Consider the following 26,450-nt stretch of genomic DNA (forward strand, 5'->3'; position numbering starts at 1 on the left):
AAAGCATTAGTAAAAACCCCAGTAAATTGACTATAATTTGAAGAGCTTTAATCGGGTAATACAATGATCCCTCGTTTTTCGCGGTTAATGGGGACCAGAACCTGCCGCAATAAGTGAAAAACCGCGAAGTAGCACCCCCAATTTTTTTTTTTTTTTTTAAATGTGTGTGTTCAATGTATTCAGATTTATTATTGGGAAGAGATGTATAAATAAGATGACTTTTAAAATTTTATTTCCTATGTATAATTTAATTTAAAAAATGTGTTTATATATATATATATATATATATATATATATATATATATATATATATATATATATATATATATATATATATATATATATATATATATATATATATATATATATATATATATATATATATATATATATATATATATATTATATACAGTGGTACCTCTACATACGAAGTTAATCCGTTCCAGGACCTTGTTTGTAAGTCGAAATAGTCGTATGTCGAGCAGGATTTTCCAATAGGAATACATTATAATTCCATTAATTCGTTCCACAGCTCAAAAACCTACATTAAATCCCTAATAAATACTGCTGGTACTATTACAAATTGCAATTACACATAGCAAAACAAATAAATTATAAATAAAAATCGGAATAATATAATAAAAATAATAAAAATAATTCCTGTATTAATGTAATGAATCGGGTTATAATGTGGCGGACGTTTTATGTGCTACCTGAACGCACCGCGGGGCTGACGTGCCAGAGACAGAGAGCGGTGAGCTTGAGAGTTTCACTTTCACTTTTAATGTTTTCTTGAGAACACCATCAATTGCAGCACACAGTAGGTGTTTTGTCTTGAATAAGTTGTGAAATAAATGATAAAAACGTGGCGAATCTGGCAATTTATATGGAGATGTTACCACAATAAGAATTGTCAGCTTAATTTATAAAGACTGGCGAACGATGGTCAGAGGAGGACTGTGGAGATTTATTGTTTAGCCATTTCACGGATGCCCAGCCCACGCTCATATTTTTCAATTATTTGCATTTTCATTTAGAAGGTAAGCGTCAACTTTTTCCTTGTTTCACCACCTGTACCAACCTTTTTTTGAAACCTGTGTCGATTTGTCACACAAGAAAATCCGTCGTGCATTCGTCTGCGGTGCTGCCATGTCGTCGTATTTCGAGCTTTTCGTCGGATGTAGAAACAAATGGCGAGTCAAATTTTACGTCGGATGTCGAAAAGATCGTGTGTCGAAGCGATCGTATGTCGAGGTACCACTGTGTGTATATATATATATATATATATATATATATATAAAATGCCTCCTGGACGCCTCTCTGGAGAGGTGTTCCGGGCATGTCCCACCTGCGGGAGGCCCCGGGGTCGACCCAGGACACGCTGGAGGGACTATGTCACTCGGCTGGCCTGGGAACGCCTTGGAATCCCGCCGGAGGAGCTGGCTGAAGTGGCTGGGGAGAGGGAAGTCTGGGCTTCCCTGCTAAAGCTGCTGCCCCCGCGACCCGACCCCAGACTAAGGGGAAGATAATGGATGGATGGATGGATGGATGGATGGATGGATGGATGGATGGATGGATGGATGGATGGATGGATGGATGGATGGATGGATGGATGGATGGATGGATGGATGGATAAAAAAAAAAAAAATCGTCGTCACACCCACCCAGGCGGTATGGTCTCTCCTTTCAAGCCGGGTCCTCTACCAGAGGCCTGGGAGCTTGAGGGTTCTGCGCAGGATCTTAGCTGTCTCTAGAATTGCGCTCTTCTGAATGGAGACGTCGGACGTTGTTCCTGGTATGTGTTGGAGCCATGCACCCAGCTTGGGGGTTACTACCCCTTGTGTCCCGATCACTACTGGCACTACTGTTGCCTTCACTCCCCACATTTTCTCCAACTCTTCCTTCAACCCTTGATATTTCTCCGGCTTTTTGTGTTCTTTTTTTCCTGATGTTGCTTTCGCCGATGTTGCTATATACTGTATATACTGTATATTCATTCATTTATTTTCCATTCCGCTTTTCCCTCACAAGGGTCGCAGAGGTGCTGGAGCCTATCCCAGCTAACTACGGTGTATATTCTGTACATATATATATATACAGTATATACTGGACTGTCTCAGGAAATTAGAATACACAATATTCTAATTTTTTGAGACAGTCCTGTGTATATATACAGGACTGTCTCAGGAAATTAGAATACACAATATTCTAATTTCCTGAGACAGTCAGGAAATTAGAATATTGTGTATTCTAATTTTCTGAGACAGTCCAGTATACTGTCCCACCGAATTATTTTTAAACAAGAATAAAGTGGATAAATGCTTGGCTTTATTAAATGCTTCATGAGAGTCCACTCAAATCTGCTCACTTACACACAATGAGTTGCCACAACAACTGTTTAACAAGTTAAATGATGATTCACGCATGCAGCGCTTTGATCTTGCCAGAAAGATCTGGTCAGAAAGCAGTCACTCGTTAGATAGATGTTGTACTGGAGAATACCACATTTGATACTGAATATGGTGAGGAGTCCTCAGTTGACAAACACGTTTGTAGCAAGGATGATGTTTTGGGGGCTGCATTTTTGGTGTTTAGCACCTTTATCAATTGTGGAAGATGGAAAAGGTAAGACTGAACTTCCCATCAGGGAATCAAAATCCAGTCTTCAGCGTGACAGGCAGAGATACAGTACTGTCAACTTTACCACTGAGGAATCTGCTCGAATGAGAGCGGTTGGCCGGCAGTACTCTGAACCTGGTCAGAAAGCAATCATGAGCTAGATATATACTGTACTGGAGAATACCACATTTAATCCTGTACATCAGGGGTGTCAAACCGATTCCACAAAGGGCCGCAGAGGGACCTGGTCTTTGTTCCAACAGATCCAGCACAGACAGTTCAACCAATAAGGTTCCTGCAAAAATAAGCAGCACCTGACTGCAATGGACTGATTACACTTTCAAGACACCAGATTGGTGAAAAGCAGGGGTCTCCAAACCAGTCCTCGGGGGCCGCTGTGGGTCCTGGTTTTTGTTCATACCGATCAAGCACAGACCTTTTAACCAATGTGGTTTCTACTAAAACAAGCAGCACCTGACGGCAATCAACTAATAACACTTATAAAACACCAGATTGGTGAAAAGGTGTGGTCTTGTTTTGTTGGAGTGAAATCCTGCACCCACTGCGGCCCTAAGTGGAATAGTTTGGAGAACACTGGTGAAAAGGTATTCATCTCATTTGGTTGGAATGAAATCCAGTACCCACAGCGGCCCTTTGAGGACCGGTTTGACATCTGTGCTGTACATGGTCAAGAGAACTCAGTCGACAAACACGTTTGGAGTGAGGATGATATATTGGGGGCCACGTTTTTGGTGTTTAGCACCTTTGTCTACTGTAGAAGATGAAAAAGGCTAGACTAAACTCCACGTCGGGGAATCGAACCTCAGTCTTCCGCGTGACAGGCAGAGATACTGTCCACTATACTAACGAGGAAGTTGTTAAGTGTGTTGCGGTTGGGCAACAGTACTCTGAGCCTGGTCGGAAAGCAGTATCGAGGTAGATAGATGCTGTACTGGACAATACCACATTTAATACAGTAGCCTATATGATGAAGAGCCCTCAGTCGACAAACATGTTTGGACCGAGGATGATATTTTGGGGGCTGCATTTTTGGTGTTTAGCGCCTTTATCAACTGTAGAAGATGAAAAAAGTCAGACTGACCTGCCCGTCGGCAAATCGAAACACGGTCTCCGCCTAACAGGTAGAGATACTGCCCGCTCCACCACCGAGGAATTTGTTCTGATGGGAGCAGTTGGCCCCAACGAACGGCTTCAGACGGCTTCGAGGAAATTCTGGTCCACCTGAGGAGAGGAATGCAGTGCACCATTATCACTGTGTATACTGGAGTTGGTGTACTGCTGACCTCGACTCGGAACATCATGAGTCGGTGCGAAGAACACTTGGAAGACGTCCTGAATTCCACCGACACGCCTTCCTTTGAGGAAGCAGAGTCTGGGGACTCCGAGGTGGGCTCTCCTATCTCTGGGGTTGAAGTCACTCAGGTGGTTGAAAAGCTCCTCGGTGGCAAGGCCCCGGGATGTGGATGAGATCCACCCGGAGTTCCTAAAGGCTCTGGATGTTGTGGTGCTGTCGTGGCCTACATATCTCTACAACATCGGGTGGACATCGGAGACAGTGCCTCTGGATTGGCAGACTGGGGTGGTGGTACCCCTTTTTAAGAAGTGGGATCAGAGGGCGTGTTCCAATTATAGAGGGATCACACTTCTCAGCCTTCTCGGTAAAGTCTATCAGGGGTGCTGGAGAGGAGAATCCGTCGGGAAGTCGAATCTCGGATTCAGGAGAGTAGTGGGGTTTTTGTCCCGGCCGTGGAACAGTGGACCAGTGGACCAGCTCTACACCCTCGGCAGGGTCCTCGAGGGTGCATGGGAGTTCGCCCAACCAGTCTACATATGTTTTGCAGATTTGGAGAAGGTGTTCGCCCGTGTGCCTTGGGGAGTCCTGGGGGGGGGGGGTGCTCTGGGAGTACGGGGTTGTTTGGTCCCTGTACAAACGGTGTCAGAGTTTGGTCCGCATTGCCAGCAGGAAGCCGAATCCGTTCCTATCGAGGGTTGGACTCCGCCAAGGCTGCCGTTTGTCACCGATTCTGTTAATAATTTTTATGGAATTTTTATGGTGCGTCCCCTCTTGCCATCCCTGAAGGCCGGTTGATGGGTGCGCGGGTGGCCCGGGGGACCACCCTGGATCCTGGGGGGGGGGGGGGGGGGCGATGGCTCCTTTGCTGGGCTGCGGGAGGAGGGATGGGCTGCGATTGACCCCCGGCCCCCGGGATTACATTAAAACTGCTCAGACTATCCAGGCACTTACACTTCCATTCTCCGTGTCAAACAGCTGAACAGGACAGGTTTAAAAAAAAAAAAAAAAAAGAACAAAAAAAAAGAACAAAATCCCGGATACAAGCGGCTGAAATGAGTTTCCTCCGCTGGGTGGCTGGGCTTCCCTTTAGTGATAGGGTGAGAAGCTCGGTCATTCGGGAGGGACTCGCTGTCAAGCCGCTACTCCTCCGCGTTTTGAGGAGCCAGTTGAGATGGAGAGGTGTTCCAGGCATGTCCAACCGGCGGGAGGCCCCGTGGACGACCCAGGACAAGCTGGAGAGACTATGTCTCTCGGCTGGCCTGGGAACGCCTTGGGATCCCACCAGAGGAGCTGATTTAAGTGGTTGGGAAGAGGAATCTGGGCTCCCTTGCTAGAGCAGCTACCTCCGCAACCCTACCCCGGACTAAGATGGATGGATGGATGGATGGATGGATGGGCGCGGTTGACCAGCAGTACTCTGAAACTGGTCAGAAAGCAGTCATGAGGTAGAACAATGCTCTACTGGAGAATACCACATTTAATCCTGTATATGGTGAAGAGACCTCAGTCAACAAAGACGTTTGGAGGGAGGATGATGTTTTTGGGGCTGTGTTTTTGGTGTTTAGCACCCTTATCAACTGTAGAAGATGAAAAAGGCTTGCCTGAACTCCCCGGCGTGGAATTGAACTCCAGATACCACACTTAATCCTGTATATCAGGGGTGTCAAACCAGACCTCAAATGGCCATAGTGGGTGCTGGATTTTATTCCAACCAAATGAAATGAATACCTTTTCACCACTGTGGTGTCTGACAAATGTAATCAGTTCATCAGAGCCAGGTGCTGCTTGTTTTAGCAAAAACCTTATTGGTTGAACAGTCTGTGCTGTATCTGTTGGAACAACGACCAGGATCCACTGCTGCCCCTTTGTGGAATCGGTTTGACACACCTGCTGTATATGGTGTAAAGCCCTCAATCGACAAATACGTTTAGAGAGAGGATGATGTTAGGGGGCCGCACTTTTTATGCTTAGCACCTTTCTCAACTCCAGAAGATGAAAAAATCTTCATGCGAACTCCGGTCTTCCGCGTGACAGGCGGAGATACTGTCCACTATACCAACGAGAAAGTTGGATAGAGGTTCACAGTTGCCTCACAGTACTCTGAACCTGGTCAGAACGCAATGCACTTGGTAGACGCTGTAATGAAGAAGACCACATCAAATCCTGTACGTATATGCTGAAGAGCCCTCAGTTGACAAACACGTTTGGAGGGAGGATGATGTATTGAGGGCTACATATTTGGTGTTTTGTACTTTTATCAACTTTAGAAAATTTAAAAATGTGATGTTGAACTCCCCGTCGGGGAATCGAACCCCGGTCTTCCGCGTGACAGGCGGAGATACTGTCCACTATACTAACGAGGAAGTTACACATAATTATCAAACTTTTTATAATGAAGTCATAACAGACATAAATTGATAGAAACATTTTTGTCTTTTTGAATTCCCAATGGTCAACATTTAAACAACGTAAACACTTAAATTTACATTTATTGACGATCCGATCGGGAATCGTAAAAAGGTAGGAAAATGACAAGTCCGCCTAAAAGGTACGCATCTAAGTGGGTTAACTAAACTTGCACAATTGGCAGATGACAAATATTTTTTTTGCAAGGAAAAAAATGCCTAAGAATGTCTTTTAGCTCACTTAACATAAATTCAAAGCTTGTTCGCTCATGTGTTATTTAAACGACAATTTATTCTTAATTTATTCATTAGGTGGCAGTCGAGTACAACTTTCACTGCCTGTCAAAGGCAACAGTTTATTTTATGACTGGAAAACGTCACAATAAATCATCCTGAAAACAGAATACATTGTATTTATTTCATCTAATCAAATATGCTTTTAATGAGGTCTTGGTTATCACTTACGCTGCAAAAAAATTGTGAGGACAAACAACAAGAAAAGAAAAGCTTATGCAGAATCGGCAGGAATATTTTTTCAGGAGGGTTGCCAGGCAACTACACTTAGCATGATTCGGATTCCTCATTTGTCCTTTTATGTTTGCCTCTGCATGGAACGACTGCACACTTTATTATACTCACGTCACATCTAGCCGAACCTTGGTAATTTGGTTCGGTTTCGATTTTTTATGGTAAATTGGTAAATGTGTTTTGTTTTTTTCATCTTCCAAGTTTTTTGGGTATTTTTTATTAGAGCAAGGACGAGATGATTAGTCATCCATGGGCGATCTAAGAGTTCAGATCAGGGGTCTATAAACCAGTCCTCAAGGGCTGCTGTGGGTCCTGGTTTTTGTTCCTGTCGATCGAGATCGAGACAGAGTTTAACCAATGAGGTTTCTGCTAAAACAAGCAGCATCTGAATACAATCCACGGATTACACTTGTAAGATACCAGATTGGTTAAAAGGTGAGTCTTGTTTTGTTGGAATGAAATCCTGCACCCACTGCACCCCTAAATGGAATAGTTTGAAGACCCCTGGTTTAAATACTGTTCCATCAGTGAGAGAAACCAGATGATGTGGCTCGGGCATCTGGCAAGGTGAGATGTTCCGGCCTGGGGGGCAACCCAACCTCATCTAGATCATCTTCCCCTCAGAAGAGCTGGATGAAGTGGCTTGGGGGGGGGAGAAGTCTGGGTTCCTGCCAATGTGACATGACCTCAAATAAGCAGAAGCACTTGAATAGAGAATACAAGTTACAAAAGTAAAATTATAATAATAATCAGACATCACACAAGATGGTTCCGGATAGGGCAGCGTGAGTGTGTTTGCCTTCCTGAGGTGTTTGCTCACATTCAACTTTTATAACTCCGGGAGCAGGGGATCTGTCACTGGTTTTCATGGCGACAGCTCCCTTGCCACCTGTAACCCGACCGGACAGTCACAAGTTCAAATCCACCCCAAAGGGAAGGCGTTTTCGGGGTACCTCAGGGAAAGTCGTCTCAACATTCCGCTCTCAGGCCAGGAAAAAAAAAAACACCCCGGCCTGTATTTTCCCACGCCTCCCGTGGCTATATAAAGACTGATGTCCCGAGAGGGATCCTTCCTGACCCCGACATTACCACCGACCAGGCTCCCTCTGCTTCCACACGTCAGTGTCTGGAAATCTTGACGAGAATCTTGGATGCGTAGGCACAGCAGTAAACATGAAATTCTTTCTCTATTTATTTCAATGCTGTGTTTTAAAATAAAATCGCAATTTTTTTTTTTTTTTACTATACCTTAAACTAATTGGCTGCTACTGAAAATGATAGACATCCAATCCATTTGAAGTGGGCCACCCTCCCTCCCAGTTTAAATAGATTGGACGTCTACTAGTGATAAAACTTTCAATTCACTGCAGGAGGATGAAAAGAGCCATGCAATTGGACGTCTAGCATCATCAATGGCAGTGAAAGAGTTTATAGTACCATTTTGTTAGGTAAAGTAATGTAGCTAAATAAAGTGTTAACATTAACTGGCAATAAGGTAGTCTTTTGTACACTGTAACAGAGCTCACCTCTCTCTCACACATAAACTTGCAAACACAACACACAGTCAGAGGGTGGAAACCTCTAACACACATAAAGGATGCTTTGTGCCATAAATGGCCAAACTGTCGAACCACACCAGTGCACTCTCAAATGTTGGGCCCAATCAGAGGGCACACAATCCAACGTATTTAAACCGCCGAAACAACAAGGAGTCGTAAATTACAGTTAGCTACAAAACCACTTTATTGAATAGCAGATAATGTCCTCTACAGTTAAAACGATACATCCTGATTTCTTTTTAATACATTAAATAATTTGTCTTCTCTCCATGTTTAGATAAATAGGTCTACTCTTTCTTCTCATGAACCATCTAGGAAATAATAACGGAGATACAAAAGATCATGTGACATGTGCTTTATGGCAACTAACCAGTCAGAGGAGATGTCCTCTCCTCTTCCCGAGAGAAAAATACAAAACTAGACTCCTTATTTACAAGGGGTGCTAGGCATGTGCTAGTACTTTGTTTTAAAACATAGAAATAAGCATAATAATAATAATAATAAAGTTGAATTAAGGAAGGCGATGTTGGGAATGTTGGGTACAAACAATCATTTGCGTTACATTCGAGTCAATAGGATAAGTTAGTTTCGGTCAGTGTGTTTATGGACACATTCTAGTCAGTAGTATTGAGCGGGAACAAGATGGCGTCCGTTTCCTGCAACCTACACCTGAGAGGCGGAGCCAATGTTTTTTTGGGCTAATCATAGCATGAGATCTCATGGGCAAGTCCACATTTTGATAGATTTTAGTCAACATGACATGATAAATGACAGCAAAGCAAAATTTTCTCAAATTTGAATGAATGTCTTGTCGAATGCTGTAATGTCAAAACTAGGTTCAATCTAGATTGGATATGTGTCAAACCTTTGTCTTTAGTAGTTGGATCTTAAGGTCAACTTTAAGCCTCGGTAGAATTCTGGGTTTTCATGTTTTTGCGTTTTCTTTTCACAAACATGTTACGGTGGTCCTGCCACAGTACACACACACACACACACACACACAAAAACAACAAAGCTGGAGGTAGGGGAAAGTGCCAATCGAAAAGAAAAAGCTCATTAGCGCCACCTACCGAACGTGGGCAAAAACGACATCTTTGGAAAAACCCTGGCGGGACCAGCGGCACCGGGCTTTCAAAGACATTGACAAACCACTTCATCTTTTGTTGTCAACCGGGTTGAAATGACACAAGGACAGCTAAAATGTACACCTAATCGTCTTGAGAGAAAACATCGGCAATATATATATATTATATATATATATTCGTACAGCACAGTATATACAGTTTAAATACTGTACGTATACAAGACAATCAAGTGTTCCTAAGCATTGTATTTTCATCATTCATTAAGACAGTGATTCTCTGTAGGTCTTGTCTATAGACATCTACGTGGAATGTCAGTGTTACAAGTGGAAGGGGTGCCACGGGGGCATGGAATGGCTGGTGGCTAGGTGAGTCGTTAACTCACATCAGAGTTAGCGGCTTTGCGGAAAACCCGCTCTGAAGGCACAACACGACCGCAATGGGCTTGGTCCTGTCCGGCCAGCGGAGGCCCCTCTGGGCGGCAGTCATTTATCTGTTGGAATAAAGAGGTGGGGTCCATAGAAGCAGTTGGCTAGATAGAAGTGGGTGGGAGTTGATAGACGGAGCAGCAGAGTGAGTCCATCAACCGGGCGTGTCACAGAACTTCGTTTGGAATGTAGCGGGAGTCATTTTTCCGTTCGAATAAAGAGGTGGGTTCCATAGAAGTAGAGGTTTAATAAAAACTGAGCCCAACATCAGTTGTGGGTGGGAGCAGCAGAGTGAGTCCATCACCATTCTGTGGCACAGAAGCTTGGTTGAGAAGGTAGAGACCGGGATGGACTTTTGGAAGTAGGTGGCATATGAGTAAACCCTACCCTGCTTTGTTAGGGAGGAGTTGCAGAGTGAAGTCCCACATTCAAATACCACGCTGAAGCTACACAGTATGACCAGGTTGGCGTTTTAAGGCACCTACAGTTGATCATTTAGCATCTGGAATGAAGAGTTGGGGTAACAAGAACCTTGAGCTAAGCAACAGGCTAAGCAACAGGGATGATATAAAAAGTTAGTGGAAGCAGAATAGAAATAGAGGAACTCCACTTGGGCACCACCATGTGTGTCCAAGAAAGTGCGGGTCAGTTTGGCATCTTGTAGGAGTTACATCAGGGAACATGTTGCCAAGTTGTGGCAGGGTAAATGGTTTGGGAGTAGACGCTGACATGGAGGAGGATGCATACATGGATGCTGTCCGTCCTGAGAATTCGGGGCAGGTTGTCTCCAGCAATCTTTTGAGGGTTCATTCCATCCCAACTTCCCCCTCACAGGGGCACGACCAGGCCACACTGGGACCTACTGGTCCCGCCAGTGATGGCCCCTTGGGTGGGTGTCATACAGTTATCAGACATGAAAAATGGGGCACATATAAGAAGGGTAACCCCATAATGATATGTGGCGAATCCACGACTCAGGCACTTCACAGCCACGTCCCACCCACCCACGCCCTGCTGTGCAACCCGCGACGGTGGGGCAGATTGGCCACTCGGGCCACCCGAGGGATATGTGGGGGTTGCCATTAACCCCCGCTTTTTACCCTCTCATTCACAGCTCAGTGACATGGAGCGGGTAGCTTGGGGGCGGGTTCCCTGGAACCTGGGACTGCAGTCGATGGATGTGGCAGCCATGGCAAAGGAGGTGGCCATCCAGAGGGTAACAGCGATGACCCTCTTCGTCATTTAGCTGGAGGCGGCAATCCTTGTGGAAAGAAAATCAATTTATGATAAATTGAAGGGCTTTAGGAAACAATAAAAATAGCCTAAAATGGCAGATTTAAACCAAAATGATTCATCTTTTTAACTCACCTCACAGTGGTAACATTCCACATGATAGTCCTTGTCCATTGAGACCACCCGAATGGTCTCTTCGGAGCCCTGAAGGACAAACGCACGCAAATTTAAAGAGCCGTAAAGTAGTCTTATGTACAGTATATTTCCAATTAATTAGACAATGATTTTCCGTTACATGTAAAGTAAGTGTACATCGTGGTTACCTGAGCTGGGAGAATGGGCTGGTTACAGGAGGAACACTTGGGAGCAAAGACCCTGCAATGGAAGAGGACCACACGGCAAAATGGTTATTATTGAGAAAATATCTACAGTCTTTTACTAAAGTCTAAATATGACACTGGAAGAAGATACAAAAAAACATTGTCTTTTACAGGCAGTACAAAAGAGGCCGCAAGAACAGAAAACCAACAGTTCAACTCCAACCCATTCTGTATCAGTAGTATTTAAACAATAAAAAAGGTAAAGAAATACAAGATGCTTCTAGTATGTGTTATTAGAAAGCAGTCTTATTCTTACGTGTGGTAGTCTTTGACGCAGTAGATATTGTTTTCCACGTCCACAGTGAAGGGCACCCCATCCAGACCTTCTTTACACACCACACAGCGGAAGCAGCCTGGATGGTAGGATTTGCCCAGTGCCTGAAGGATCTTCACCACCACATAAGAGGCACACAAGAAGGGTGTTATGACGTTGGACTTAGGCCATTGATAAACGTATAGGGTCACCTTACCATCTCCATGATCAGATGGCCGCACACGAAGCACTTCTCAGCTGTCTGCTGGAAACCAGAGTACTGTGGAAGAGATTAGGGACAAGGCATAGCATTTTAGTTTTGACTTTTCATTTCCCACATCCATTGATTTTGAGGGGCTGTTTGCTGCCCACCACTGCGATTAAGATTTTCACAACCCTAGTAAAACGTGAAGCTGAAAATGTGCGTGCATCTCCCAACCTAAGATGTACCATCTGTCATCCTCCTCCTATCGAAGCAAGCTAATTAACCTTCTCAAGGGAGGGTAATTTGAGGAAAATTTGCGTGAATTGGAGGGCTGTTCCCAAACTCTAATTGTACTGTCCATTTTCAAATCTTATCTTACTGCACGTCCGAGTGTTGAAAATGACTTACCAAAAAGTCCTCCTCGCAGTAGACTTTTCCGTTGACATTATAGAAAGCTTTTCCTCGCAATCTCCTCCCTAAAAGACAAACATGTCACGTCAACAAAGTGCATAGAAATCTCATCTCACATCTTTTACAGCTGTGATACTACCTGACTATTGGTAAATTCACATGCCGACTTCCAACTCTACCCCAAGAACAAGGCTCGGACGTCTATTTCACTAGTGGCTTTATATCGACAACAGAAGGTTAGGGGCAGAGCAGATGGTCAGGCCCAAAGCAGGCCTCAATTTAATTACTCTGACCACCAATATCAACAGGATTCCCTTCAAAATCAATACATCAGACTGCTCTACATCCCCCACCACCCACCACTGAAAAACACATCCTATCCTCCTCCTCTTCCGCGCATTGTGCTAGCTGCTCACAAACACGCCAATAATAGTCAACTGGAGACAGGAAGTCCATCGTTGACACATGAAAGTTGCCGGGAGGCTTTCAAACACTTTTCAACACTGTGTGACTCATTAAAGTCATTTATATGATGAGCATCTGCGTCTTGGCCACTTGACCGACTGGTGAAGTGCTTAGCTTTACAGTTAAGACTGTTTGGGTTCCAATTTTGGTTCCTGTGAGCTGGTGTTCTGGGGTCATAAGGATAACATGCCAAAGTTTGATGACAAGTCAAAATCCAGAGGGCCCTACTACCATCAAAGAAGAAAAGAAATCGAGAGTGTTTCCCCATAAGAGCCCCGATCAGAAACAAGAACCTTGTTGCTTAAACACAGGGCAAAATAATTTCACAATTTTAAGTTGCACTCTGAGGTGTAGCTTAATTCCAGCGGCCAAGACTTAATACATTAGAGTTGAATCCAGCAGCAACAGGCTGCACGTACCCACCCCACCCCTACCACATCTTTCAAGGCTTGCCTCCCTTTTCAAATTCATTTAAACGCTGCGGCGCGACTCTGCGGCAGCGCAATGACTTCACTCGAGCTAAACAGGGGGGTGAGGGGGTGAATGGAGTTGGGGGTGACATCGAAGATCGTAAATCTGCAGGGTTAGTCGGGATTTAATTGTTGTTCCTGGCCACCATTGGTTTAATTGGTAAAAAGGTCCTCTAGTTGAACAACAAAATTTATGCAATCGCTATATTTCAAACGTCACAGCGACGCTGGAGACGGTCATACGTTAACACCCACATAAATGGGCCGAGGAGCCCAGGAATGCCGCGCACACAATAGGTGAGACTTTTAAGATGAGGCAGACTGAGGAGCAATTAGCATTTCTAGCCAGCACGGGGAGGAAGCCACCCTTGCGTCCTCAAAAGGCCTAACCTTGCAGGAAGAGTGAGATTATAGAGAAGGGGGGGCGGCGAGGTGTTGCAAGGTTTCTGGGAGTCTGGGAGGTTGACACAAAAGGGCCCCGGCGTTGACGCGGGCCGACTGAGCAAACGGGGACATTCCTTCTGCCTGAGGTCACTAGCTGGTCCCATTCAAACCCCCCCGAAAGAGGATGGGGGTAGGTGGGGTAGGGAGATGTGGGGGGTGTGGGGTGGTATCCATGCCTGCCCCCTTGCTCTCCTCCGGCCTTTTGTCAGCAGACAAACCAGGCAGAGGCGCAAAGCACCAGCTGCATTTTCTGCAATCCAGCACTCTTTGGACAACCAAAGTATTACAATTGAACCGCAAAGACAAGGGTGTACAAAGTGAGGCCTGGGGGCCATTTACGGCCCACAAGGCACAGAGACTGACTTTAAAACGCTAACTGGTGGACTACACTGACAATTAAGTGTCCTGGGTGACATGACATACTTCTAAAATTCAACAGTGCACATGACAGACTACTGGACACAACTAGGACTGAAGCAACTTTCTTGGGCCTTCCTCGGGTGAGGGTGTTTTGTGGTAATGGCCGAAAAACTGTTGATCTTGGGGTACATGACTGAAAACATGTCCAGAACTTCTGATATAAAACGTTTTGAACAGTTCACTGTTTGTTGTCTTGAGTTATGAACTTAGTGAGGTCTCTTGGCTCTGTTGATGAGTACGGCGTGCAACGGCCTTGCCTTTGGTAGCCTACTTTAAACTTTCCATGAGATAGCTAGAAGATATCCATATGAGCTGATATCCAACAAAAATGGGTAACTGTAAATGACCCAAAAATTTGGTAATGTCACTGCCATTGGAATGGAGTGTACCCGTCTGTTTATCTGTCCTTAGATATGAAGTAAATGTCAACTTGCACAGAACATGATAGTCAAAAAGACAAAATGACAAATCTCAGATTTACGATCATTTTTCTTGGTATATACTGTAATTCAGTAACACTATTGGAATGGCTTGCAAAACTGTACTTTACACTCTGAGTGATGTCCTAAAAGAATCCTCACTGAGTTTTGACCGCTAATTGTCTCCACGCCCCTCAGGGACAGATGGGGAAATGTCAAAGCCAAACAGCAACATTCCAGCGCAGTCTTATCCGACGTTCCAATCAGGGGATAATTGAGCCGAGACTGAGAAATTTAGGGCGAAAAAAGATGAGGGCAGCGCGTCTGGACACTCAGGTTGGTGTAAATGTGTTTACATGCAACATTTTTGGATTGGAATGACTTTTCATGTCAATATCTGTTTAAATGTGTCTCATTTGACCATAAAAGTCAAAAGACTCATCCTGTTCAACATGATCTCAATTTATGATGATATAATGCAAACTGTAAATAGCACAGGAACAAAAGGTTTCCTTTTTTTCTCTGCTTCCTGTTTTTGCTTCTGTCTGGCAGGTATGACTGTTGGGCTTTTTTTTTTTACTTTTTAAAGACTGTTTTCATGATTGTCATTACGAATGAGTCATTGTATAAGTGGCTGAATGTTTACTCATCCAGCCATGCAGACAAATTTGGTGGAAAAAAATAATCATACAATGTGTGTGTGAAAGGGCTGATCAGAGGATAGAAGGCCAAAGATCACTCTTGGACAAGACACTAACCTTAAAGATTTGGTTGGCTCTTTTGTTGTTTATTGTGGATTTGTAAGTGAAAGAAATTACAAACACCCTTCATAATTGAGTCCCAATTACACTAAATTGGTCTCACATGTTCAAATATGTCAAGAATTTATTATGCTGTGGAATGCACATTTAGCCAGCAATCTTTTAGGGATGTTCTAGTGATTGTACCGGAACTCCTTTACCTTGGAAAATCACCGAATGTTTCCAAAGTTGAACCTGAACTGGTATATACGTATTTCATACCTTGACTTAGCAGTTTAATTCATGACAAACCTCAATTGAATCCCCTCTATTGAAATGATCGAATATGGATCATTTTCATTTGGCTTAGGACAGATTTCATATGTTTTTTTGTTGTTATTTTTGCCTTTGCCATGCTAGATCTTGGAATGCTTCATGATCATCCGATTGAGGTCCTTCGGCAAAGGTTGGCTCCAGTGGAGGAGGGTAGATTTTTTTTTTTTTTTTGCATTCTTGGCCATTTCATGAAAAAAGGGTGCAACCATAGGAGTGAGCCAAGAGGAGGGCTCAATTATGCATGGTTAAACAAAGCCCAAGGCCAGCAGCAAGCAATGTCTGGGCAACAACAAAAATAAAAAGAAAGCCAAAAGAAAAAATACCATATAGTCACACGGACGCAGCTCCTGATTTATCACTAGAGGGTGTTATGACAAGACTTCTGCATAAAAGAAAACATTCCCATTCAACTTGAGGTCAAATGATACATCAGAGTCGCTTACATGAGCCATAATCCATCTGTGGAGGAACGGGACAGTTTGCCAAACACCATTCGCTAAAATGCGCACGACATGACCCCCCCCCTCCACCCCCAATAAAAGCAACCATAATAATTCTCACATCGGATGCTACTCTGTTGAAAAATCCTACAATCCCAGGAACTGGACACTGGTTCCTACACAATAAACAGGAAGGAATACGGCTTTAGTTTCTCAGTGCTTACAGAGGCGGATCGGTATCCATATGGAGCTCATGTATGAATGGAAGCAACCTGGCTAAAAGGTTTTCTCCAGACCCCCTAATTTCTCTGAGTAAAGGGAAGGGGATTGCGGGTGCTGGAGTCGGGTGACTGAAACATCGAAACCACTGACACACACTACACACTGTATTGACTGAATCGGATATTTAATTACAGCCTCGAAGACAAGTTCAGTGGAATTTCGAAATTGGAGGAATTTCAAAAGCGGAGAGCTGTGGGGTAACAATAAAGAATTTTCAGAGGCAGAACAGAGTGGGAATTTTTAAAGTAAATTTAGAAATTAATGACAAGCAACTAAAGACCAACACCTAACAACAACAACAACATTTTGCTTCAAATTTAAACAAAGTGAACAAACTATCCACTTTATCTGGATATTGTTATTTTGAATTTATATTCAGCAAAACAAAACTAAATACAAATTGTGCACTTGTTTTACATTCCTGAGGGGACTATCTATAAAGAATACAGAAACAGAATGGTAGTCATAAGAAACATGTGGACGCTGTTATAATGGGAAAAAGATTTACTGAATATTCTTTTTTTATTTTCAATTAGTGTGTCCACATTTGTACACCTGTACTGTATAATATAGTTTTAATGCACATTGCACACCTTCCATTAGTTAAATAAACTTGGTAGCACTCCTAAAATAGTACTTTGTTCATCATCTTTTAACATAACAAATCGAAGTTGCTTATCCAAATACCTAATGAGGTGCTAAATGAAATTATGGAAATTGTCAAGGGTGCCCAAACTTTTTCATACCACTGTATGCGGTTGCCATAGCGACTGATGGACAGTGCTTCAATGCACTCGTCCCAATGCATATTTCAAATGCCAGTATGTGTGGAATCTCCGTGTTCACGATCATGAGACAGCAGAGACCATTTATTTAATTGTGTGTGTGTAATTAATCATGTTTTATTTATTTTCAGTTTTCAAGTTTTTTTTGTTTTAATAGTTTGATGATTTTTTAAAGACTTTTTGCCTCTCTGTGTTGTTCAAAAATGAGAAGAAATCCTGCATGACTAAATTTAGTGCAACTTGAGAGTTGGCTTTTCCTAGAAAATTGTGGTTAGATTTCAAATTGCAGGTCTTCAAGCTGAAATGTAGGTCATTCAAAACGAGTATTTAAATCTGCTACCTTAACTATAGGCTAACATGCATCTCTCAAAACATCGTGGGTGTTGTACCTTGTGTACTGAGCAGCAGTATACTAAATGAACTTTGTCTTTCGTGAGCTTTGCTAAATTCTCTCATGACAAAGTTTTATGCAACTTCAGAGGCATACATTCACAGAAAATTGTTGTCCAATCCTGAACCGTGCAATTTCAATGCCATCCGCCAATAAATCAAATCAAGTGATTCAAATATGTTACCTCAAACAAATGCTAACGTCCAGGCAGCTTGTCACTAATTTGCCAATTAAACCAATCAGCCAGCCAATTCCATTTTCGGTGAGGCTGATACCATAACACTTCACAAGTATCATTCTGTCTTATCATCATAAAACAAAACCAAGTAATTAATGTCAGCCTATAAAAACATGTTAACATGCTGGCCAATTGCATTAGTTTAGTTTGCTCTGCTCCACTGCTTGTTGTAAGGGACACGGGAAAAACAGGAAGGCATTACACAGGTGACCAGGAAACTATTTCTCAAAGAAATGTGACTGAAAATATGTTCTGTTCCATGAGAGTTTCGATTAGTGGATGCAGCAATGGATTGGATGATGTTTGATAAAGAATGTAGCAGGTATGTGCATCTCTTGTAAATGATTAAATTTTTGTTTGTAGACATTCACTGAACATTGAACTGGGAGTTTGTAAGACAGTGAATAACTTTTCTAAAAGTCTAGTTCTGTGCAGAGTTGGCGAAAGCACTCATATTAAAGCTTGTTCTTAGATGTACAGCAGTATAAAGGTACTCTGTACCAAAAATATCAAAATACACTTTTTACCACTGAATCTGGTGAGACTTTTCAAATGTTTACTTGACTCTAGAGGCACAGTTTCCACAAAACTGTGTTTGGACTACAAATACAACTACTTCAAGGCTTGGAGATCATTAAATCATATTGAGTCAATAAATCATACTAACAGTTCAAGTGCCCTAAACTTTTGCTTACCTGAGGCAAATGTTTTATTGATGCAAACACTTGTTCTGACATAAATTAGGGGCACCGAATCCAAATCTGGATTTAGCTTTTTTTTCTATAAACTGTAGTTTTTTCCCCAAATCAAGATTAAGCTTTTTGTACAATTCAAAATGATTGGATGATTTTGAACAAAGTGAGTATAAACTGGAGCTGGCACTTTAAAAATAACCCAAAAGTAACACAAAGAAGGAAAATAATACCTGTTATGCCATGTTTTAGACAACTGGAGACAAAACGGGAGACAAAAATACAGAAAATATGACATGTGAAGTGCTGCACTGCTGCCAAAGTGCTCCAATGTGTGAAAATCACTCTACAAGCCAATGTCAGAAAAATGTATACAACACTGCAAAGGACTGAAAAGTTGAACTGATATTGGCTGAAAATATATAAAGAATGTGTATAATAATACACTAATATAAGAATATCAAAATGGCAATTGCATGAAAACTAAAGCGTAAGAGCAAACAGACACAAAAAAGCAAAAGACTCATCTGTTGATTTAGCGATCATTGCGCAGGCCATATTTGCAAAAAAAAATTAGGTTTTTGGCGGCAAGGTGGCAGAGTGGTTAGCACATCCGCCTGACAGTTCTGTGATCAAGGGTTCAATCCAATCTCCGACCTTCTAAGGAGTTTGCATGTTCTCCCTGTGCCTGCATGAGTTCTCTCCGGGGACTCCGGTTTCCTCCCACCTCCCAAAAACATGCAAGGTTTTCTGATTGAACACTCCAAATTGTCTGTAGTTATGAGTGTGTGCGTGAATGGTTGTTTGTCTCATTGTGCCCTGTGATTGGCTGGTAACCAATTCAGTTAGCAATTAGCAATTAGTTAGCTGTGATAGGCTCCAACACCTCTGCGACCCTCGTAAGGATAAGCAGCAAGGAAAATGAATGAATGAATTGAAAAAAAAAAAATAATAATAATTTTGCCGCTTTTCTTTATTTTGAGTTTGACTGCACTCACAAGCTAAAGCAAAAGTATTTCATGAGCACACTATTCTCGAGAGATTTCGGTGCATTTGAGTGTCGATTGTAAAAGTTCACTCTTTGCACATTGTCAGGAGGAGAAACAAATATATGCTTGATCAAAATTTTATATGATAGAGCACAACTATAGCATTTTTCTGATATATATTCTGCTTTATACAGTGCAAAACACACTTTATATGCAGATTTTATTCTTTTAAATTGGAAATTGAGTAATTACCAAGATCCCTAGCTGCTGCTGATGGTAGGGTTGGGGCTTTTAAATTTTGAGCCATCCCACCTAATGTAATCCTGAATAGATAAAGGTTAGCTAGTCTGTCACAGGTGACATCTTATTTTCATAACAACATAGAAAAAAAAAAAAACCTAAAAAAAAAAAAAAAAAACGGATCAATTTTGTCCGCATGCCAATTTTGGGTTCTAATTAACCGGTGCTAATAAGTTACAGGTATTCAAGTCATCAAAATGAAAACTGCACAATTTTTTTTTTTGTTTTTTGCACCAGTGTTAATTTTTAAAAATACCTATTGGAAATTCGTCTGCTAAAACTAGTTTCAATTCTGAAATGTTACTCTGTCCATCATTTTTTTGATATATCAAAATGAAGTTGCTGATCCAACCACCCAATGATTTATAAATTTAAAAATAATGCTAAATGTCAGGAGTGTCCAAACTTATATAACACTGTATGTGAATTTGTTCAGTCAATACACTCAGTTGTAGCAGGACAATTTTGTACTATAAGACACAGTTATATATCTTTTCACTTACCACAGGAGCAGCAGGTGAAGCAATTGGTGTGGTAAAGATTCCCCATAGCTTGGCAGGCTTGGCTGGCTCCATATACGCCTTTGCCGCATTTAACACAAATACCTGTAGAAAAAGATTTATAGGTGGATAGGTGGTCTCTACCTTAAAGTATCTTAACGTGACATATTTTTGCAGACCAGATCTAGTTTCTGTCGCCCTTGGCATATTGACGCGCCAGTACAGGTGTAGATCAACAACATCAACGGAACACATTGACTTTGTCATTAAAAAAAAAAAAAAAAAAAAAGTAATTGTAGGCAGCAGTAGCTCTACATGATGACGTCGCCCGAGGCCACATTCCTTAGGGAATGTGGGGTCAAAGCCTGGTTGGGGTCAGTCCGGGGTCATGGTGTCGACAGGACATGAGACCGACTGGACGCCACCCCTCCTTTCATACATGCAAAAAAGTATGAATGGACTTATATGTCCTGGTTAAAGTAGAGCTGGTATTGAAACAGACCTCTTCTTAATGCTGTTTGTTCTTTGACATCACAAGGCCAAGACAACACCTAACAATTGATCAACAGCACCTTCAAAAAAATCCTTAGAGAGAAATGGCCACTGAATATGAAGTGTTACAGAATGTGATCGGCTTGTAACAATGATAAAATGCAGACAGACCTGGTGGATCACGGACAGGCAGAGAAGTGTTTGGAAATTTTCAGGGATGAAAAGTCTACTGTATTCTGAATTCAGACAAAAGAAAGTTGTGCAAAGACAGAGCGCTAAAAAATGTCTACTGCTGTTTACATGTGTGCATATCCAAATAATAGCATCAAATTCAAAACAAAAGCACAATGAAATTGACATTTGATTTAGACCTTCTAAACATTGTAAGGGTCAGTCTGAGGTTGGACTGTCTGAATGTGTATGCCGCCCCGCTCTGATGAATGGCATTTCACATCTATGCTAGCATCTATGGCTTGATTTAACATCTGGGTGTTTCAATATACCATGTTCAAGCAAGCACATTTCTGTGATTTAATAAAAAAAAAAAAATTGTTAATTTTTTTTTTTTCCCTTCGGTCATTCTCTGTGTTAAGGTGTGACATATTTAATCAACCAAACATGGTGAAGAGGCAAATTGCCTGTGGTTTGGCAGATTTGGAACAGTCACTCCTTACAAAAAAAAAAGTGAATGTTTTTAGATTATTACACTACACAAGGTAAACTGCAAGATTAAACACAAATACAAATAATAATACACTAAGCAATTGAAGATGCCTTTTAAGTGCTAATAAAAATTTGCATCGATTCGCCTTATTTGATTTTAAATGGATTACTATTAATGCAAACACATTGCATGCATGCAATTGACAAACATTGAAAGACAAGAAATATAACCACACTCACAGGCACATGCTCTTTGTATGATGCCATAAACAAGTTAAATCAACCATCGACGGTAAAAACATCAACAAAGTGTTCTCCAACAATAAAAACCAAGTTAAAAAAATATCATGATCTATTATAAAAAGGGGCAAGATCTCTGTAATCCAGATATATGAGGTTATCACAATTGAACAAATCAAAAAAGCTACCGGTCATTCATGGAGAACTCATTTTATTTTTGTTTGTACGTTACTTCTTCCCTTTTTATAGAGACCTTCCTCACTATTTCACATGATTCGTTTCCTGTTTTTGACTGCATTTGGGAGATGAACAAAAATGACTGACACTTACAAAATGCGTTGACGACTCTCCAAAATAAAAATACTACTCACACATAATTAGACATATTTTCAGGTGAAATGTCAGGTTTACTTTCAAACTTAGCTTGTTGTCCGACAGTAGCGACACTAAGGTTGTTGTGATTTTATTTTTTAAACCATCATTTGTGTGCTGCTTTACTCTCGACTGCCAACGCCTGATGTTCCGCTGTGGGAGTCATCAAAGGGTAATTTTATCTTATCTTCACTGTACTTCCTCTGGTGTACATTTCAGCCTTGGTGGAGGCAGACATTATTCTGATTTATTTGCAAGCGAGATATTCAGTTACCACATGTTTTTTATGGGACTTTTTTTTGTCCACTAACCTGAACCTGCTTTGAGTTAATTAGGTTAGCGTTCAACACGACAGCGTGAACGTCCGCATTGCATGAACAAAAAAACAGGATGCCGAATCCCTCGTGTGCCCGTTTCGCAAGGCGCCTGTGTGGCAAGCGCAGGATGTTGAGTGTTCAAACCCAGGGGGTTAAAAATAAACTGCATTCCTGCACCTTTGAACCCAAATACTCAATACAGCTCCGAGTTTCATGGACATATTGTTCAATGAATACCTCCCTGACAAAGTTAATGAAAAATGAGCTGTATATTCTTTGGCACAATGTATGATCAGAGCAGGTGAATAGAACGGACTAACCCTCCCCAACTCCCTAGACTTTTGTCTAGACCGCCATCCATGCTTCTCGTGTGCCAAGGCATGTCGGTAGTGCCCGACTCCCCACAAGCTGGTGAATGAAGTGTTTTGCGGGGGGAGCCAATGCAAGCCTGCATCGCACAACTGTGCATTTCCAGTTCCTTCACAACCACAACAAACATGACAACCTATGACTACATCTAAACCCTTCCACCCTTAAATATAAAATAACCAAGGCCAAACAAATGCTCCACTGTCACTAAGGAAACATATCGGTCTCTGTTGTGTTTGTTCCCATTACATTACATTCTCCTTCCTTTTACCAACTTAGTCTGTCCATCCATAGGTTTAATATTTCAAATAACATCTTTAAGGAATCTAACGTACATTTTTTTATGTCAGAGATAGTTTAGGGGGCTTAAAGAACCTAATATAAAATGTTTTCGCATACAACTTGTATTGCATTCTCATGAATCAAAGGGAAATCAGACTTCAGAGAAAGCAATGTACACACATTGGAAACTTCGAAGGCAATTTAAGCTCTTCAATAAAGACTACAGTGGAAATTAAAGAATTGGTAAGCAGTTGATGAACCAAACTAAATTCCAAAATTTTGACTTGACAAAAAAGACAATTTAGATGTCAAGACTATCTTTTATTTGTATTTATCTTACATTTCGACTCTTTTATGGACTAGATAACTTTTTTTCCCACCACTGAGATAACTTTTGTGTTTTTGTAAACATCAAAAAGACAACACAGTCCTTGGTGTAAACATTTCCATATCAACTGGAGGATTTAGTCTATATGCCTCGAATGCAACTAAGCATTATAAAACAATTTTACATTTTTCAACCTACATTCAACTATTTTGTGTCGACTGAACTTAACGTCTTTTTTTTTTACATAGTTCATCTTCAATGACATTTTGTTGATATGAAAGCCCTAACATATTGTAGTTTTTGTAAAAACTAGTCAATGAAACAAACATACTAATAAAAAGATAATTTTACATGGGATTAACCGAGCACCATGTTTCAAAACATCACAGATAACTAACTCACTGTATGCTTTGTAAATGTCAATCTCTGCTCTTATAAGTACCCTACCACTCCACCTGGTACCCCAACACTTTAGTAAATGTGGGCTATTCGAAAGCCATTTTCATAAGTTTCATAAAACTTTACAAGTTTTGACCATACAATCAAATTTACATACTTCATCTTTGTTGGCACAACAGTTTAGACAAGAGGAAACCACAAAGCACCTACCAAAGTACTCTTTCTTCATGTGCATCTCTAACTCCTTCTCTAACTCCAAGGTGAGCGCCTCCAGCCGCCTCTCCGCTTGACTTGGCCCACTGTCCCTGCTAGGCGTCACCTGATAAGGCATCTTGAACCTCTGGCCTGCGGTAGGTGTTTTGGAGGTCCCTTCAATGGACAAGGGTTGCTCCTGGACTTGGAGGCGTGGGTGCATCCCGTTGGAGTCCCCCAGCTCCTGTAGGAATGAGTCGTCGTGTCCCCCCAGCATGGACGCCCTTGGCGAGGGCAGCTGCAGATCCGGATAGGTGCTCATGGACCCTCTGGAGCTACGGGAGCTCCTCGAGCTGTGGCTGGAGATGCTGGACCGGGGACTGAGCACGCAGACGGGTGCTCTGGCGCTCCCGTCTTGGCTGCAGATGCTGGACCTGGGGCTGGCCACGAGCGGGGCGCCTCCCTCAAAATCGTCCCTGACATGGGGTCCGTAGCGCGAGTCCGAGTAGCTGGACCTGGGACTGGTGGTGAAGGAGTACTGGCTGGCCGTGCTGGACCTGGGGCTGGCGTGCCTCTGGTCGTAGCCCATGCTGATGCCGCTGGTCCGGTTGCTGCTGGGCTTGCTGCAGCAGTCGCAGCTGTTCAGGCTGGTTCTTGGGCTTGAGTGCTTACTGGTGTCGCTGGCCGTGCTCGCGTAGCTAGACCTCGGGCTCAGGACGCTGGAGCCCGCGCAGTGCTCCAGGCCGGGAACCGCCGCCGACACCACCAGGCTCGACCGGGGGCTGGCGTGCTTGCCCTGCTCCTGCGAGGAGGAAGCGGAGGAGGACGCCAGGCTGGAGCGCGGGCTGTGGTGCCTGCCGTCCATGCACACGCTATTACACCTGTTGCCGGGCATAGGCAACGGCTTGTGGAGAGAGTCAAACGCCGAGCCGGTACTGTACCGGTGAACCTCCAGCGAGTAACGCCGTTGCTGCCTCTCAGATGCGCCGGTGTAACAAGGCAACGCCACCTCAGACTTGCAGCAGCCTTCCTCGGCGTAGCCAGTCTCCCGTTGCGGGGTGCAGAAATCCACCGGCACGGTCCGGCCGCATTGGACCGGCCGCACTGGAGCCGCGTTGTAGACTTTATTCCCCGAGGTGAAGTTCTCCACGGTGTGATGCTGCTGCCGGAGCGCGGTCGCCGCGGAGTCCAGATCCCTTCCCGCGGCGGTGTCCTGGCGGCGGTAAACGTCGTACAAGGAGAGCTCGTCCATCATTTGGCCGGCGCGGAGAGCCACGTCGTGCTGATAGTGCTCCATGTTGTTGCTGTCTTTGTAGTTTCTTGTAGTCCGGAAACAAGTTAGCGCGGACCACTAGTGGAGGTCCATTCGGGAGGTACAAAACACGGCGAAAAATCCAAACGCGGCGGCGCTAAGGAATCTTTCCCGGTCGTCGTGAGCCGCATATCCGTCTTCTCCGCTCTCGTTGCGGCTGTGAAAAAAAGTCTTTCAACCGCGCTACTGAGCCGACGGTTTGTCAACTTGAGTTTTTTTTTGTTGTTAAGTTGAAAGGTCCTTACAGTCAATGGCGCGCTGCGCGGAGGAATTTCACCTCACTGGTTGGAGTTTGGTCGTCGTATATTTCTTCCTACGCGGACAAAAAAGTAAGCGGGACTAGAGATAAAGCGACAAGAATATACGAAAAAGAAAAAACACATCACGCAAAGAGTTGAACGAGAGAGAATTGAGGCTTAAAAGTTCTTTTCCGTGGAGGGAGGTTGGGGGGGACTCGTTCTCGCCAAAGGAATGCGGGGGATGGAGACGGGATGCGATGCGCCCCAGTGGAATGTGGTTAATGCTGCGGAGGAACAATGATCGCGACCAACTCAGCGAGGGGCTGCTGGCCCTCCGACACAACAGCATGGAATCAACGTGAGGCCCGGGGGTTGGAAGCGGCCCAAGAGTGACTCAAGCGGCCCTGAGTGCCAACTCAACATGATTTCAGAAGAAACTTTTTGATGAATGTTTATTGGTGGTTGAGCTTCATTTGTCCGAATAGAAAAGACTTTTTTTTTTTTTTAACAGGATGGCATTAGGACAGTGGTGTCCAAACTTTTTGCAAAGGGGGCCAGATTTGGTGTGGTAAAAATGTAGGGGGCCGACCTTGGCTGACGTCCTTTAAGTAGAACATTATATTTAAGCAAATTTTAGCAAGCCATTCTGTTTGTCACATTTGCTTTAATATATTTTTTAAATGAATAATTTCAACAATCTCGCAACTAGCGTTCTCTTTCAACTCTCGGGCTCTTGCAAAATGCTGCTGCTGTGAAATTAAACTAGCTTCAAAAGTTGCTTCAATTTCTCGCTGCGTGTCTTCCCTGTAATCTTGCCGTACATGTCAGCGTGTCTTGTTTGGTAATATCGCCTCACATTGAACTCTTTAAAAACAGCGACTGTCTCTTTGCAACTGAGGCAGACACAGTTGTTGTG

The 26,450-nt window shown here is 42.9% G+C and overlaps 1 protein-coding gene and 1 non-coding gene across 3 annotated transcripts; both read right to left on the minus strand.

Moving 5' to 3' along the window:
- Positions 1 to 6,225: 6,225 nt before the first annotated feature.
- trnad-guc (transfer RNA aspartic acid (anticodon GUC)) lies at positions 6,226 to 6,297 on the minus strand. Its single transcript has one exon. It is a non-coding gene; the product is annotated as a tRNA-Asp (tRNA).
- Positions 6,298 to 7,859: 1,562 nt separating this feature from the next.
- wtip (WT1 interacting protein) lies at positions 7,860 to 26,242 on the minus strand. Of its 2 annotated transcripts, none has more exons than XM_057850881.1 (8): positions 24,002 to 26,242; positions 20,333 to 20,434; positions 12,416 to 12,483; positions 12,020 to 12,082; positions 11,806 to 11,936; positions 11,493 to 11,544; positions 11,305 to 11,373; positions 7,860 to 11,197 (listed from the first exon to the last, which is right to left on the minus strand). In XM_057850881.1, the coding sequence occupies exons 1-8, from the start codon at positions 25,278 to 25,280 to the stop codon at positions 11,045 to 11,047; spliced, it is 1,917 nt and encodes a 638-aa protein (XP_057706864.1). In that variant the 5' UTR covers positions 25,281 to 26,242; the 3' UTR covers positions 7,860 to 11,044. The 2 variants fall into 2 exon arrangements, with proteins under 2 accessions (XP_057706864.1, XP_057706868.1); XM_057850885.1 differs by lacking the exon at positions 24,002 to 26,242 and adding an exon at positions 21,725 to 23,994 and having other exon boundaries at positions 7,864 to 11,197.
- Positions 26,243 to 26,450: the final 208 nt, after the last annotated feature.

The sequence above is a fragment of the Corythoichthys intestinalis genome, chromosome 1 (assembly GCF_030265065.1).
Source record: "Corythoichthys intestinalis isolate RoL2023-P3 chromosome 1, ASM3026506v1, whole genome shotgun sequence".
NCBI classification, from domain to species: Eukaryota; Metazoa; Chordata; class Actinopteri; order Syngnathiformes; family Syngnathidae; genus Corythoichthys; species Corythoichthys intestinalis.

Excerpts from the sequence above, each read along its gene's own strand:
- wtip (XM_057850881.1), bottom strand. The coding sequence starts at position 25,280 with ATGGAGCACTATCAGCACGACGTGGCTCTCCGCGCCGGCCAAATGATG. Across the intron at positions 12,083-12,415 it reads ACTGCGAGGAGGACTTTTTG|TACTCTGGTTTCCAGCAGAC; the intron begins GTAAGTCATTTT and ends TCTCTTCCACAG. Across the intron at positions 11,198-11,304 it reads TGGAATGTTACCACTGTGAG|GATTGCCGCCTCCAGCTAAA; the intron begins GTGAGTTAAAAA and ends TCTTTCCACAAG.